Source organism: Nestor notabilis, unplaced genomic scaffold, assembly GCF_000696875.1.
Source record: "Nestor notabilis isolate BGI_N333 unplaced genomic scaffold, ASM69687v1 scaffold7552, whole genome shotgun sequence".
Lineage (NCBI taxonomy): Eukaryota > Metazoa > Chordata > Aves > Psittaciformes > Psittacidae > Nestor > Nestor notabilis.
Genome location: NW_009918802.1, coordinates 1 through 16482, shown reverse-complemented (window position 1 = coordinate 16482; position 16482 = coordinate 1). Strand labels below are relative to the sequence as shown.

At 42.3% G+C, this 16482-nt stretch overlaps 1 protein-coding gene across 1 annotated transcript; it reads right to left on the bottom strand.

Moving 5' to 3' along the window:
- Positions 1–210: 210 nt before the first annotated feature.
- On the bottom strand, positions 211–5035 carry LOC104402122 (teneurin-4-like). The gene is made up of 2 exons (XM_010009911.1): positions 4749–5035; positions 211–682 (listed from the first exon to the last, which is right to left on the bottom strand). Exons 1-2 carry the CDS (start codon positions 4969–4971, stop codon positions 402–404), a joined length of 504 nt encoding a protein of 167 aa, XP_010008213.1. The 5' UTR covers positions 4972–5035; the 3' UTR covers positions 211–401.
- Positions 5036–16482: the final 11447 nt, after the last annotated feature.

Sequence of the window (16482 nt, the reverse complement as noted above, 5' to 3'; positions counted from 1 at the left end):
AGAGCTGATTTACATAAATGAAACGGCTCCTGTCAAGGAACCAGCAAGGAAAAAAAGAAAATTATCTGCCCCAAAAATCTGCAGCAAAGATAAGAGCAGCATTGGCCAGAGGAGGGGAGATTTAAATGCCTTTTCGTCTGAAAGGTTGCTACAAAAAGCAGGGAGAACATTACAGCCACTTAATGATCTCTGTCGCTGTGATAAATAAGCAGGATCTTCTCCAGCAGTTTATTAACAAACACTCTGTAGGACAGTACAAAAGGCCACGACACGGGGCTATTAGACGAGTGTGTTCACTGAGTCTGATTAATAAAACCCAATACAAAGCCTAAAGAAGATTAAGGTGGAGTGCTAAGAAGAGGCATTCCCAGTAGAGCCTGAGGCTGACATCTCATGCGCTGTCACCACTTACCAGTTTCAGTGTTCTCGTGCTCCGTGTCGGTGAGGGTGAGGTTGGAGTTGGCCCGGCTCGACAAGCAGGAGCTGCGCCCGGACTTGGTGTTGCGTCCCCAGAGCCTCACGGGGTGCTCGGGTGACATGACCACGTCTGCCTCCGTGTCGGCATCCGAGCCAGCGCTGATGGAGTAGCCGCAGTGAGGCAGCCCGATATCAGTCCGGTACAAAGTCCCATGGGTGGGTGTCACGTCTTCAAGACCCAGCTCTCGCAAAGAGAAGTTGGCTCCTAGGAGGAAACACAGCAGCCTGGTTACTCTTGAATGGAAGATGGTTTCGTATCACACAAGTCAATGGCAGAACCATTCACCCTCTGTCTTCAAATGGGGCACAACAGCTTCCATGTCCTAATATCATAGAATCACAGAATGGTTTGGTTTAGAAGGGATCTTAAAGCTCATCCAGTTCCATGAACCCAGACACCTTCCACTAAAGCAGGTTGCTCCAAGCCCCATCCAACCTGGTCTTGAATAAATCACACTGAAGATTGAATATTATACCAAAGATTCCCTTCTTTTGTGGTCATGCTCAGTGTGAGACCAAGTGACCATGCCAAGACCAAAAAGCAGCTGGATTTCTGCTTCTGAAACCTGACAAAAACACAGGGCATTTTCAATGAAATCATCAAATTTGAAAGCAAAGACAGATGGAGAAATGGTGGAATTATTTATGAGAGGCAAAAAGTAATCTTCTTGGGAGAGAAGCAAAATGAGGCATGCAATGATCAAAAGTCCTGCCATACACTTGGCAACTCTGCTGCAATAGGAAATTTGAGTGAGTTCTGCTCATTGAAATCCCTCAAATTACATACCGGGGATTTAAATTTCCTTTGGCAATCTCACTTTCCCCTTGCTGACCACTTACACCTTGACTCAGTTTAGGTATTCATTCTGACAGTCACAGCAGAGGTTATTTGGCTGTGGATACATGCAATTGCTGACTAAAAATACAACCTGTAGAACGACTCTTGAATGAGTTCATGTCTAGTTACCTGCAGAACTTCAAAGTCAGACCAAACCAACTTGAACAAGGCTTCAAATATTAGCACATTTTGTTTGGAATGTTGCATGAGGAGGCTGAGGAGAGCAATGAGTAGCTCCAATTTAAGCCACATTTATTTATTAATGCATGCTTTTGGTTTTCAGCCCTGAAACATCTTTAAAAGAGTTTGGTCACTCCTGAATGCCTTTAGCTGCACTATGCATTTATACAGCACAATGCACCCCTGGTCCTGTTACACTATGTCTTGATGGGATGGATTAAGAAACTGAGCAGTGTTTGCAGCATAGACGTGTTTCAAGGAGACAAATCCAAATGCTTTATCTCCAGGAAAGTTCAGGCCCAAACCTATGTTTGACCAGTGAAGTTTGTATCTACTCATTACTGACATCTGTTTGTAAGGTCTGGACCTTGAGGTTGTATCCAAAACTGAGTTATGATTCTCTCCCTGCTCAAAACCACACAATCATGTGGTTCTCCTCACATTTCCATTTGCTGATGTTGAATATCACATAGTGGAAAATGTGTATCCAATAGAAACAGTCAGATTTCTACTTTTCCAGAGTCTGGTTTAGCACTTGAGGAAACACCCTGGCTTGTCCCTGATCCCTGCTGTGCGGGGAAGGTCTGCATTATAGCACACATGCGTTGAATGACCAGCTGGCCCAAAGTAGATGCTATTTTACTACACTTTTTCATTCAGTTGACTTTGCAGCTCATAGTGAACAGGGAGAAGGTGTTTGAATGCAAGACAAATAATGGAGCTACATTTCCATGTAAAGCTCAGAGAAAGAACTGTTTGACATCAGGAAGAAATAACCATGGTTCAGCTGGTTACGGGTCTACAGCTGATAATACTCCAACTATATAAAGCTGTCATGAACTTCACACCTTTTTAATTGACTGAACAAAACTAAAGCTTTCACACAGAGTGGACAGATAAGGTTGCTTAAGGGCTCACACCTCCATCAAACCCTGGGGCCTTGCTTGGGAAGCACAATGCAAGCTTGTGGCAAATGAATCCATTTAACTTGATTGCAAAGTGGTCTGAGAGAGAGTCCTCTGCCACTCCATGGCATGAGAGCAAATGAACTTGACCTAAGTTATTAACACAAAGAAGCAGCATCTTCCCAGAGACCTCATTCTTCTATTCCAGTTTTGAATTCTGTGCAAGGCCAGGACAGTTTTTAAACCATCCTCCAGGGAGTACTGTAAAAGGTCATCTTTTGGTTTCGCTTGTGTGTTTGAGTCACTGATGGTGAGTTCCACCTTCCCGTGAAACAAGCCACATCATCAGACACATCAATGTGCACCATGACTGAGGTTCTCCAGTAACAGCAGCTCATAAATTATGAAAAATGACTGCTACAATTAACTGAAAATCAAATTTATTTGCAATAAACAGCAGGAGATGCATTGATTTTCATATTCTATGCTCACCATTGCCTTTTAAGTTGGAAGAACTCAAGTCAATAAAAGGAAGATAATAAATATCTGAGACTTTTTAATTCAGATCTGGCCTATTTTTTCCTGTGCTGACTTGCACGTTTGCTGGCACTCTCACTTGAGCTAAAACCATTTAAATGCTGACTTGTTTATTTACTGAATTTATTTGGTCAATTTGAAATGTTTCCCCCCTTCTGCCTTCCAAACCAATGCAGGAGAAAAATTCACTTTGCCTTGTTGATGTCAAGCTGACTAATAAGGTTTGGTTTCAGGTGGCATGAGGCCAAGCAGTGCCACAAAGAGAGGTCCATTCATGGCTTTCTGCCAGTGGAAAATGTGGCACACAAAGTCTGGGTTTACTGCTAAAACTCTTGTTTTGGGACTCAGGATAAACTGGGAGAAAACTATACACTGAAGAATCTGTGGGTGGTATATCGGAAGCAGAACCCCAACATGGTTAATCTTAGTGCTTTCTCACTTAATTTCAGCCACTTAGACCAGTGGTTTTTACTATTTCTCAGTACCATACACAATTTTCCTAGGGAAATACAAACTTGTGTATAGCAAATTTATACTCCCTGTCAACAGTCTGGCTTTTCTTATTTATCTTTTGTGGGCTTCTTAGGAGAAGTCCATGGACCTGCATGGCCTCACAGACCCTCAGGTTGAAAACCACTGACCTGTACTAATTCACATCTATCCTGCATGGTGAATATATTGTATGAAGTGAGCAAACTCAATGACCTAAAAGGTTTCCTTTTCTTTGTAACTTCACAGATTCCTTAGAGAGGATGAAGTACTTCAGAGTTGCTAAGAGGGAAACTCCTTTTATGATTCCAGAGTATTACTTACAACACCTATTGGCCCTTTTGCTTATTATTGCATGTTGCAGTTATCCTGAAACACAAACACCAAAGCCATGTGCACAAAGATACTGCTGCAAGTCATTTTGCTTGTGCATGCCTTCAAGATGAGTCTTGCACCAAACCCACAAGTGCATGCTGTTTGAAGAGTGAAGTTAAGCAGTTCCCAAGTTGAACTAGTGTAATTATACACATTCCTTTTGGACAATCAGCTTTTCCAAACTGCTTGGAGAAGCCTGGGTCAGCTATTTTATGTTCACTGCCTGGAATGCTGCCTCCTTGATTTGACTCAGTTTGCCACTTTGTGCTTCTTTTGATGGACTTCTAAAGATAACTTATGTGAAGCCCTGCCTGGTTTCTGAACTAAGACACTTGTGTCTCTACAGAAGAATGAAGATGAGACTGTAGCAGGGGCCAGAAATCTGCCTCACATAGGCAATAGCAGCAGTGAAAATATAACTGCATTGACTTCAGGGTAGCAATAAAAAGGAGCATATCTGGAATCTCTTTTAGGACTGAGCCCGTGCTGACCCTTGAACCTCCACATCTTCACAGCTGCTGGACTCCTGTATGTCATAAAAATGGTTCTTTCCCACTCCTCTAATATTGAAGCGTGTTCCCATCTCAAATTGACAGCCTGCAGGCCTGCAGGCTGTGTACAATGCCAAGGGTGGTTCATTCCATCGGCAGCTCAGTTGCTTTCCTTCTTCCAGGTTTCTTGGGTTTTGCTGTAGCCCAGATGGACAGTGTGGACAGTGGCCCTCTCCCCACATTGCCTTCTGCCTCTGCATCCTTGCTGACTTCCTTCATGACATAGTGAAAAGGTCTCCTGAGCAAGCAGGGACTTCCCACACCATGTCAGTACTGTGCAGCATGTGTACAGAGCTTTTGGGATCAGAGTCCTTCAAAGGTGGCCTCCCACCCAGCCCCAGCTCTCAGCGGATTAACTCATGCTGCTTGCAGCAGCATCTGCTGAAACGGACTCACCTCCTCGGCAGAATTCATCAGCCTCCTGGTGAACCATGTCTTTGACCCGGTTGCTGTAGGTCAACCTGGAGTCTTGATCATAAGCTTTCAAGGTCTCGCTGGAGCTGTAGGACTTCTGGGGTACCTTGCTGTCCTCGCTTTCGGCTGAAGAGCTGGTGTAGCGGCGCTCAGTGTCGCGGCGCCGAGTCAGAGATCGATACGGCTTCCTTTCTTTTACATCCATGGCACCCTGGTCTGAGTATTCAACATTAAAATAATGACGTCCGTGTGGTGGTCAGATTGGAATACCCTGGAAGACAATAAAAGAAACAGAATGATAGAATCATAGAAGCATAGAATAGTTAGGATTGGAAAGGACCTTAATATCATCTAGTGAGGTTGGAAGGTACCTTCAAAGGTCATCAAGTCCAACCCCTCTGCAATAAGCAGAAACATCTTCAACTAGATCTGGTTGCCCAGAACCACATCCAGCCTTAAGGATCTAGGTTCATGCCTTTGGGCACCAGAAGGCTAATTTGCCTATTGTATACATTCTTTCACTGAACAAAAGAGATGCTACTCACTGGACTGCAGGAAAATCATCTTAGAACAATTACCAGTGAAAAGAAAGTCTCAATTATGGGTGACTCATTTAATAATTGCCACAGCTAGTGGGACACGTACATGTGGCAACCTGCATCTGTCTGAACTGGGCACGCACTTGGGGATTTGAAACTGATTGTCATTTTCTGTATCTTCTTTCCACAGGAAGTGATTCAGACACCTCCAGGAGTCCTGTATTAGGTCCATCAGTCACCTAATCTCTGGGAAATCAGGATGTGCTGAAATGTCTCCATTTGTGCAGCCAGAGAACTTTGGGAAAATGCTATCCTCTAGTTTTTAAAGTGTTTTGATAGATTGTGAGGTTAGAAGAAATGAATAAAAGAATGAGGCAGTGTAAAAAGGCAAGAGGGAAGGGAGAGGGAGAAAAGAATGAAGGGGTGAGATATGAATGGAAATCAGATGATAATGTCTTCTTATTCAGAGGGTTCATCTTTACTCAGCTGGAAATATATTAGAACTTAAGCAGAGTTGAGAAAGTGTAAATAAATGATAGTGCTCTGCTTCATGTAACAGCATGGCCTGGGATTTATGCCTGTGGGAAAACCAAAGTATATATATGTACCAGTATGCAAACAGACATATTTGCACACAGAGAAAATACAGCAAATATCAGAAATAAAACATGTATTTAAAGTATTTTTGTCAAAATTATTAAGAAATTGTCTTTTCACTTTATTATATGCAACAGAAACCAAGAAGAAAAAAATCAGTCGCAGCAAGATGGTAGAATACGTTTTTGACTATCTAAGCTGGTTTATACTGATAAAACCCACAAACCAGACATTGAAATCTGTAATTACAGGCTGAGATTCTCAGGAACTGAGTCCTCCTGACCACTAAAGAAGAGAAACCGAGCCTCTAAATGCCACACCACGATGTTGTTATTTACTATCAGTACTTAAAACCAGAGGATCAGAAAACACCTATCAGTTCTTGGTCTTTTTCACAGCAAATACATATGGAAATGTATTGGCAAGGACTGAATTGCATTGTGTTGGCATTTCTCTCTTGAAAGGCTGAATCCTGAACTCACTAATAATATCTTACTGCTCTATGACTCTTAGACCCCAGCCTCAGATGCTGTGCCTTGGGTTTGCGTTGCAGCACAACACAGCTACGGTGCAATAGTTGAGGATGGATGCACTGTGAGCTTTGCAGGTTGGTTTAGAGGGATGTAGTGTACGATAATGTTTCTGGCCTTCAAAACTATGAAGGATGGAAGACTCTGCACAATTTCTGATAACCTAGAAATCATAATACTAATGCAGAAGCTTGAAAACAACATTTTATTATTAATTTACTCACTTGCTGTCTGGCACAAGCATAACTAAGCAAATTCTTGAGCTGAAGAGGGACTACTGGAGAGAGCAAGAGCTGCAGGATGGCTGTGAATACACCTGGAGCTGGGCAAAGAAAAAGAGGGTCCCACTCCTATTTCTGCAGTTCTGACTTTGCCAAGACTGCTCTATTGGTTTTGTCCCTTTAAGTTCTCAAATGAACTTTGCAATGACAGAATCCCAATTCCAAAGGCTTTTGTAGTTTCTGTGGCACTCTTCCCGGAAATTAAGACACTACCTAAAAAAAATCCAATTAATTCTCTCCCAGTCTATTCCAGTGATGGCAGCAGACCAAGTTCACACTTCCTATTTGTCAGCAAAAAGCACAGAAACACAAATGGAAGAAGGGGGGCAGAAGGGTCGAGTGTCTTATAATTGACTCTGCTTAAGTCATCCGCAGAGATTTGAGCACAACTTTGATTTTAAACATGTGTTTAAACCTACCGAACTCACTGACTTAAATTCATTCATGTAAGTCCAATACCAATGGGATTACTCAGCGGTCAAAATTTACACACGTGAAATGTTTTGCAGAGTAAAGAGAGGTGAAAAAACTAGAGGCTGAATGTGGAAGCAATAGTGAAGGAAATGGTTTTATGCTAAGGAGCAGCAGTAGCGTGTAAGACATCTACTGAATATTGGTAGGTATTTTGCAGTACTGAATCAAACATATTGGCAATTTCACACTGAAGAGAGATAAAAGGAACAGAGCATCTGATTGCTTTTCAGTGCACTGTCTTCCTCCTTTAAAACAAAATCAAAGCTTTTTTTGGCTTGAAAAACTGTGACTTTTCTTTTTTTACAACTGTTATTGAATTGGTTTGTCTCCTTTATACCTTCTCTGTTCATGTGAAACCCTCAAAAGGAGCAAGTTTGTTAGACCTTTTAATAAAACACCTTAAAACAGGCTCCTTCACAATGGCGCTGTAGTAAGAGCTGTTATAATGAACACTGAAATTGTGGTTTATTGTCACGGGGGATGGAGATAGCAAGAAGTGGTTACTATATAAGAAAGAAATGAGGAAAGGTGGCTTCTATCTGCTCACGAATATTGCAGCAATTCCTACCACAGGCCAGTCATTTAAAAACCCTCTAGTGGGAGGGGCACATGGGCCAAGAAAACCTTTCTGCACAGTTAGAGCCACAAGGTACAAACAGGGTCTGTAATTACCATTAGTAACCTTGCAACATAGGAAATGGCCAAAAGAACCATCAGGAAATTGACTGAATTCCCACCAGATGAAGGTTTTTCTTTTTGTAAAGAAAGGTGCTGAAAATCTGAAATTCCTCCTACAGTTCATCAAAAATAGCCCTGTAAATTTGCACCATTCACATCCACATTCCTCTGTAACAGTGCTTCAATTCCCAGTTCATTCATGTCTTTATAAGTTTAACTCTCCTTAGCCCTTTCTTTCTCTCTCTCACCACCTGGCTTGACTTTTCAACTAGACAGGTCACCCCAAAACACATACTGAAGATTTTTTTATTGTTCTTTTTTTATTTAAAGAAGGAACCATTGCATTTAACTGACTTAAGTAAGTTTCCAGCACCTCTCCATGGACGTGCAGTTCTTGTCATCTCATTTTTATGGCCCAATTCCCAGATGGTTTTGGTACCTTGCCTTCAATAGAGTTTTGTTGTCAGGGAATTTGCCTCACAGTGTTTCTGTGATAGATTATTATTTTTTTATCTGCTACTCCTTGTGTCTTGATTTCACTTCTGCTACAATTTCACCCATGCCATCAACACCTCACATTTTTCCTGAGTTCTCTGGCACACAGTGAATACAAAGAATCACACTCATCTCAGTTACATACTCAACCACCGGCTTCTTTCCACCCCTAGCACATGATTGCTCCTCATAATTTTAAAAGCTTCCATAAACTTGCTGGACATAAAACCCCAAAGCTTCTAATATTGTCCTTTCCATAGCCTCACTCCTCCCTCCACAAAAGCACAGGAGCCTTCTGGGCTGAAAACTTAGACTCAAATGCGTGTGATTTCAGGATCTTTAATGTATTTTGTGTATCTAGATATCACATGATCTCAGTCCCTAGGTAATGCAGGGGACTATTATCCCATCCCTGGAAGTGTTCAAGACAAGGCCGGATGGGGCTTGGAGCAACCTGGTCCAGTGGAAGGTGTCCCTGCCTGTGGCAGGGGGTTGGAACTGGAGGAGCTTTAAGGTCCCTTCCAACCCAAACCACTCTGTGATTCTGTGTGCTCTGAACCATTTCAATTTGGGAAGAACTTTCTTGTCCTACAATACAGTGTTTCTGGCTTAAGTTTGATTCTTTCATCATACTGCTGTCTGCATAACATATAAAATTTCACCTTATTTTTTTACTCCAGGCCAGTTAATGGCAACAGCTATTCTTATTTTTGTCAGCCCTCTGAGTGTAAGATCCCAGCTGGACCACAAGCTGGCTTGGAGTATAATTCACAACAGAAGCATCCTCCAGGCTTTATTTATTCAACTCAGAAAAATTCCACTGACCCCAGAAAGGGTTCTTCACATGCTAAAGCCTGTAAAATCAGACTCCCTAACAGAGTTATATTTTTGAGAGGTGCTGCACTCTTCCTGCATCCTTGCATATATGTCAAGAAGTGGAACGAAAAAATGAGCTTTCTAGTTCTGGTGAAGTAGTGCAGTAAAAGCAATGCTTATTTGCAGCTCTTTTTATTTTGCTTTTGCTTTGGTTGGCTCCCAAATAATCCTTTTTATTATGTTTTAGCCTTTCTATATATCCTCCTCATTCTTGGTTCTGTGGCTTTTTTTGTTGCTCTTTGGAGCTTTGATTAACCACACCGGCTTTGTGCTGCAGAATCGCACTCAATGAATGGCAAGGGGAATGATTTATTTTCTGAGTCACTGCTCAAAAGACAAACTTCCATCAATCAAAAACCAGACAAGAGAGTATGACACCTCAAAGAGATATGCTAGGAGGCGCTTACAGCAAAAGGGACAGGTGGTCTTTGATAGCTGACTTACATTGCAGGTCACTAATCACAGAGATTAGCAGCAAGGTGATAGACAGCGCCTGTTCTGGAAGGCAGCATGTCACATCATCCAATTTTCTGTCAAAATGTGAGGGTTTAAATGGTAGAGATAGCTTTATGTGTTTCCTATATAGTTATGGCAATGGGATGATGAGAAAGCTGGAAGAGTGAAATACAATGTCTGCATAAAAACGTGAGTCCTTGGTGGGTTGATTCGGTTCACCTTTGCGCTGGAGGAAGCAAAGCGACTTCCTACAATCATCTCTTTTCCTCCACAAAACTGCCTATGCAAAAATGGCATCGTCTTACTTGGCAGGGCCTGCTTTTTGTCTTCTTAAAGTAGATCTTCTTATTCCATTGCTTAAGGCAATTTTTTCCCCACTATTTTTATTGCTGCTGCCCTTTGTAGAATGAGTACAGCCATGGCATACCGAGCAGCAAGCTGGATTTTATTTTCCCTCCTTTGAGCTACACAAATCAAATCATTAAGTAAGACGTAATGCTGGTAAGTAGTGAGCAAGTATCCTTTTCTTCACCTTATAGAGGAAAGGGGAAGCCAAAGTGATGTGCTTAAGGTGGCACAAGAAGAAAGCAACACAACTGAAAGCAGACTCTTGATCTCCCAGGCAGTCTGATACCGAGCCCTGGATTTGTTGAGAATCAAGTCACATAAGCACACCAGAATAATTAATTTAAAAATTCTTGGCCAATGCATGTCTGAAATCTTTGTGTGAGAAGAGTAGTATGAACCTCAGGTATTATTAACAAGATGCTCTTTCATGTTCAGATAGTGCCCTTCAGTCAGAAGGACTGTGGAGCATGTATAACTGCAGTTGTGTCTGACCAGTGAAATCCCATGGTGAATGATGAAAACCCAACTCAGACTCAAAAAAAAGGAGAGTTTTTTGCCATGGGTACACTAATCTTCTCCAAAATACCAACAGACATTGGGGTCAGTCCAGCAATGTCAGTTGAGAAATTAGCTCCAGCTCAGGACCCTAAGCAGCAACTGAAGATGTCGTGAGTTCAGATGCTTAAACGACTTTGTGGCTCTGGTTATCACTTGACATTTAACACCTTATTTGAAACAACGCAGTCCACTGTGGCAGTCCCACCACACCTCCATGAGGATGCAAATGCCTGGTTCAAGGCTCCATGACACAAAGTGCTGAACCTGAGAAATCTTATTTGGTCATTTCTATTTGTCCAGAAAAATCTGTGCTGTTGCCTGCCATTGCACACCTGGTCCAAGCACAGAGATAGCATAAATGTAGTGTTGAATCTCCTGATATATTCAGCAAATATTTAAGCATGTACTTAGGGGTGATTCAAACCAAATTTGTATTGCCAGGTGATCAGAGACTGCAATGATGTGATCCTAGCAAATACGCGACCATGGCTTAAACAGTGTGATGCTATTTACCAGGTTTCTGGGAGATTCTTCTATAACATAAAAGACTCCTCTGTTTTTTATTAAACTTTAAGCTTCAGATTTATAACAGAAGTTCGAATCCCAGGAGGTCTTTCTAGGAAATAAATTAAGCTGTAGGTATAACATCCTCTCACATTTTTGGCAAAGGCTTTGGAAAGAAGCAGGCACAAGAGAGAAGAATGAAGAGTCAACACTGCTTGGCTTCAGCCCAGTGCTCAAAGAAAGTAACAAAAACTCCCTTTTCTGGTCTCAACCACTAAGCCTTTCTTTTTACTGGTAAGAGACTTGCTTGGCAATTGGTAACGTCCTGTCCAAAAGATGTGGTTTGTGACCTTTCCATGAATAAATCTAAAACTGCAATGCAATGAGGCTGGAGGCCCAGAAAAGCTTGAAACAGTAGTTGAGATTTGAAGGTTGGTGGGAAAACATGAAGGGGGCTGGAATGCAATTATTTCTGGTTTGCAAACCCCTAAGTCTTCCCTCATGGGCTGCAGCCTTTAGCCTGTGCTAGGGGAAGATTTGGGGGCCAGAAGTTTAAAAAGCTTGCAAATAGTTTTTGACTAGTATAAGCAGTTTGCAGCTGCAGTCATTAGAACCCTCCAATGCCTGTCCCCAAAGTGGAAATTACTTTGAAAACAATCTTGTCTTTATATTAAAATACTCTTTATGAGTCTATTAGCCATTCTTGGATGAAGTGGGCTTTCTTCAACTTCAATTTTACAGATAATGCATAAGGGTATTTAAATAATAAATGTCAGAAGAGCCAGCCTGACAATGTAGACTGATTTAGGTTCAGCCTGCAAATTGTTCCTGACTGACTATGTCACTTTTAAGGTTTAGGTATGTGATGTGCCAGACATCCACAATCTGTGTGAAACCAGCCTGTGTATGAGCGAGTCCCAGAATGAGAAAGATCTGGTGGTACCACATGCAGATAGTCACTGAATGAATCCCACTAAAACATTCCCATTCTTCCTCCATCACACACCATTTGCTCATTTGGGCTGTTTCCTGTAGTACGGAACACTAAGATTGAAGTCCTTAATCTGAATTTTATAGGATGAAGTCTTGAATGTGTCTTAGAGATATTTAGGTGAAAGTCATAGGCTTCCTCAAGCTGTTTGGGGGAGTCTTTACTTTTTCCTCCAAAACCCAAAATCAGAGTCTTTCTTTCTGGAAAACAACAAAATGTCTTTGATATTCTCTAGTCATCTCCCAGACAATAAAAAAGGCTGGTACAGGGCTCATTCAAGGTGATCAGCTTTGTAGCCACTCTTGGGTAAGCTCTATAGCTAATTCTTAGTGGTCTGCTGTGGCCTACAGGGAGCTTCTATCATAAATGGTGGCCCATATGGAGACGTAGCAAGAATCACCAGACAAATCCCATGCACACTTTGTGTCATTCAACCCCTATCTCACCGTTTGGTGAGGGAATTCTCACACTTAGGTACACTCCCGTATCTCTGTTTCTTTGCCAAGTAAACTGAATAAAGAACTACATCTCTAATTATCCCCATACTCAATGCAGTCATAAGCAGTGTTTGCATTTTTATGAGCTTCTAGGAAAAATAGGAAGAAACAAAGGCTTTTATCTGTGTATAGGTGTACAAACCAGAACTAGCAGTCATGGTAAAGATTCAGAGGCAACTGAACTCTCATTTACACAGGAAAACCTGCGTAGGGTTTTGCATTAACTGCTCAAATAGCTGACTATACTCAGCAACTTCATGCCTGTTGTGTGTCACACACTTATGTCTAGTTGACCATCCTGTAAAGTGCTCCTGACATCATGCACAGCAGAATGATTACACTGCTTAAGGACCATTCAGTGCTATATCCTGTATCCCAGTGGTGAGTGCTTTGGAAGAGAAGGGGAGAGTAGTTGGGAACAGTGATTTAAGGAATAAAGTTGGTCCTTCCCCACTCCCAGAAGTTCAGCAAATTTCTCAGCAGGACCACTGGGTTTGACAGGTCTTCATGGACCTGTCCTCTGAGAGTCTGTCTAACCCCATTTGATTCTTAAATGCTTTTAGCCTTTGCAACATCCTGTGACTAGTCCCCCATTATGATTATGTGTTGTGTGAAAGAGCACACAGCCCTTTCCATAAGATCAAGGCTTTGAATTCATACTCGCTCTCAGATGTACCTTATTTGTCACTATTATGCATTATTTCTGATCTCATGGAAGAGAAATGAATGAAGGCTGGGATTCTTTTAGGAAAGAAGGCATGTCTGCCTTTTCTCCCTGCTGTCAGCACTGCAGGCTCTAATCCTACCTGCAAAACCACTGACACTATCAGTAGTGGCTGTGTTTGCTGCAGGAAAGCTAAGAAAGAGAAAACTGTTGGTAGATAGAAGTTTAAAGCATAAACCTTATCATGTATCTGTATCCCTCAGTAAAATCATTACGTTGGTGTGCACCCTGGATGTGAAACAGAGTTCAGTGCACATCTCCTGCTTTTGGATGCAACTCAATGTCTGAGCTGCTCACAGGGTGACAGCTTGAATTGAAGGAGAGGTGTAATGGTTTTTTGGGGTTTTGTTTGGCTTAGCTGTGAAAATAATAGAATAAGAGTTTATGCTTGCATTGGCTTTTACTACTGCAATCAAATGGCAGGGAAGGCTGAACTGAATTTAGAGGAATATACTCAAAGGTATGCTCAAAAAGCATTGCTAGGGACAGATTCATTTTGTACCTGCCTGTTATTAACACTACTTATACAGACACTCTGCAGAACAATATGATGGAAAACTTCCTGCAGCAAAGGGAAGCTCTCACCTAATCAGGTAGGACAAACAGCATAGGGAAATGTGAGTATTACCATCCCTCTTCTGCAGGCAAAGGCAAGTATCTTGTCCAGGCCACGGGATCCAAGTAAGCAACACCCAAAATCCTGCAGGATTAGCCACAGGCGACTTGTCCTTATCGTATTACAGTATCATGTGTAAAATTTTCCCTGCTCTTGTCACAGATGCTGTGGTACTGGGTAATCTGTCTTTGCTTTCCTTCAGCAGGGAAAGAAAGATGCCTGTTTTCTTGTTCTGACAAAATCCCCCCAAAGAGTAAAACTTTAAACTAAGTTTATTAAAATATGAATTATCTGTAAAAAGCTGCAAAGTCCCATGAATTGATTTCTGATTGTCTGTGGACTTATTTTAGGACTTCTCTGTGAGGTAATCAGAGTGCATTGAGAGATGCTAGGGACTGATTAATCAGTATAATCCCTACTGCGTCCAAAGCTTAACTTTCAATTACACATCAAGCTTATGCAGTAGGCAGTGTATTTTTCTTAGGTAAAATGCCTATGGGGGGAAAATAGAGATAAAAATAGTAAATTAGAAATACAAAATAATCACTATTTCTTCTTTTCTTAAACAAAGGGCTCCCTCATTGCAATAACAAGGAAGGGTATCACCTCTAAGAACAGATGCAATCCCTCTTACAAAGAGAACTCTATCCAACATCCCCACAAATCACTGCCTGCTTGACACAGACTATAGTCTGTCAAGAGGACTTACATCTGGTTGCAGCTCAGCACTGGTGTGTACAGGGTATGAACTTCCAAAATAGACTTTGATGAACTCTTCCAGATGTACTGGAATGCTGCAGGACTGCAAGATGATAGGGCAAGGGGCAACGAGTTCAAGCTTTAACAGGGGAGATTTAGGTTAGCTATAAAGAAGAAGTTCTTCCCTATGAGGGTGCTGAGGCGCTGGCACAGGGTGCCCAGAGAAGCTGTGGCTGCGCCATCCCTGGCAGTGTTCAAGGCCAGGTTGGACACAGGGGCTTGGAGTATTAAGGAGGGGGCTTAATAAAGCAATGATAAGTGGTACTGTAGCTCAGGTGAAAACATAAACCATTGCATTTATACTCTCCTTGCAAAACGCTGCTTTCCTACTTGCTCAAAGTATCAGAATAACAGCAGGGTTTATTTTTATTTACTCCTGGATTTTTTACTACCATGGTAAAAACTCCGAAGGTAAGATTGAGATTCTGATTGTATGCTTCAACTGTAAATCTACATGGCAGGGTGAACAGGCTGCCCATGTAAGTAGAATTTGTCTCACCTCACTTTGGACCTGCAAAGTCCTGCAAACATCTACAGCCAGTCACAACTGATTCCTTCTAAGATCAGTAAAGAAAAAAAGTCATTTCTAGGGCAAGATTCATTAAAAAATATTTCAGACCTCTATTACAGACATAGATGAATTGTTACTTGTAAATGACTCTTTCTCTATTGACTCCAAGGGGACCCTAGGTTGACAGCACAGACAGGAAGGGACGTGACCTGAACAAGGTCACATAGGAAGTCAATGGCCAAGACTGCACAAACCCCAGCTCCTGCTTGCACTTCAGAACCCTATTTACCGGAGTTCTTGCATTCTGTATGAGTACTCATGAATCATAGAATGGTTTGGGCTGGAAAGGACCTTAGGATCATCTAGTTCCAACCCCCCTGCCATGGGCAGGGACACCTTGCACTAAACCATGTCTTCCAAGGCTCTGTCCAACATGGCCTTGAACACTGCCAGGATTCACAACTTCCTTGGGCAACCTATTCCAGTGCCTCACCACCCTCACTGTGAAGAACTTCTTCCTTATATCTAACCTAAACTTCCCCTGTTTAAGTTTAAAACCATCACCTCTTGTCCTACCACTACAGTCCCTAATGAAGAGTCCCTCCCCAAAATCCTTGTAGGCCCCCTTCAGATATTGGAAGGCTGCTATGAGGTCTCCACGCAGCCTTCTCTTCTCCAGGCTGAACAGCCCCACCATCCCCAACAGTCCCTGTCTTCATACAGGAGGTGCTCCAGTCCTCTTATCATCCTCGTGGCCCTCCTCTGGACTTGCTCCAACAGCTCCATGTCCTTTTTATGTTGAGGACACCAGAACTGTACACAATATTCCAAGTGAGGTCTCACAAGAGCAGAGTAGAGGGGCAGGATCACCTCCTTTGACCTGCTGGTCACAGTTCTTTTGATACAGCCCAGGATACGGGGCCCCATCATAGAAGGCCACCAAATTGGTCAGGCAGGATGTCCCCTTAGTGAAACCATGCTGGCTGTCACCAACCACCTCGTTGTTTTTCATGTGCCTCAGCATTCTTTCCAGGAGAATCTGCTCCAAGATTTTGCAGGCACATAGGTGAGACTGACTGGTCTGTAGTTCCCTGGGTCTTCCCCCTTCCCCTTCTTGAAAATGGGGATTACATTTCCCTTCTTCCAGTCATTGGGAACTTCACCTGACTGCCATGACCTCTCAAATATGATGAACAGTGGCCGAACAGCTTCATTCGCCAGCCCCTTCAGGACCCGTGGATGGATTTAATCAGGACCCATCGACTTGTGCACGTTTAGGCTC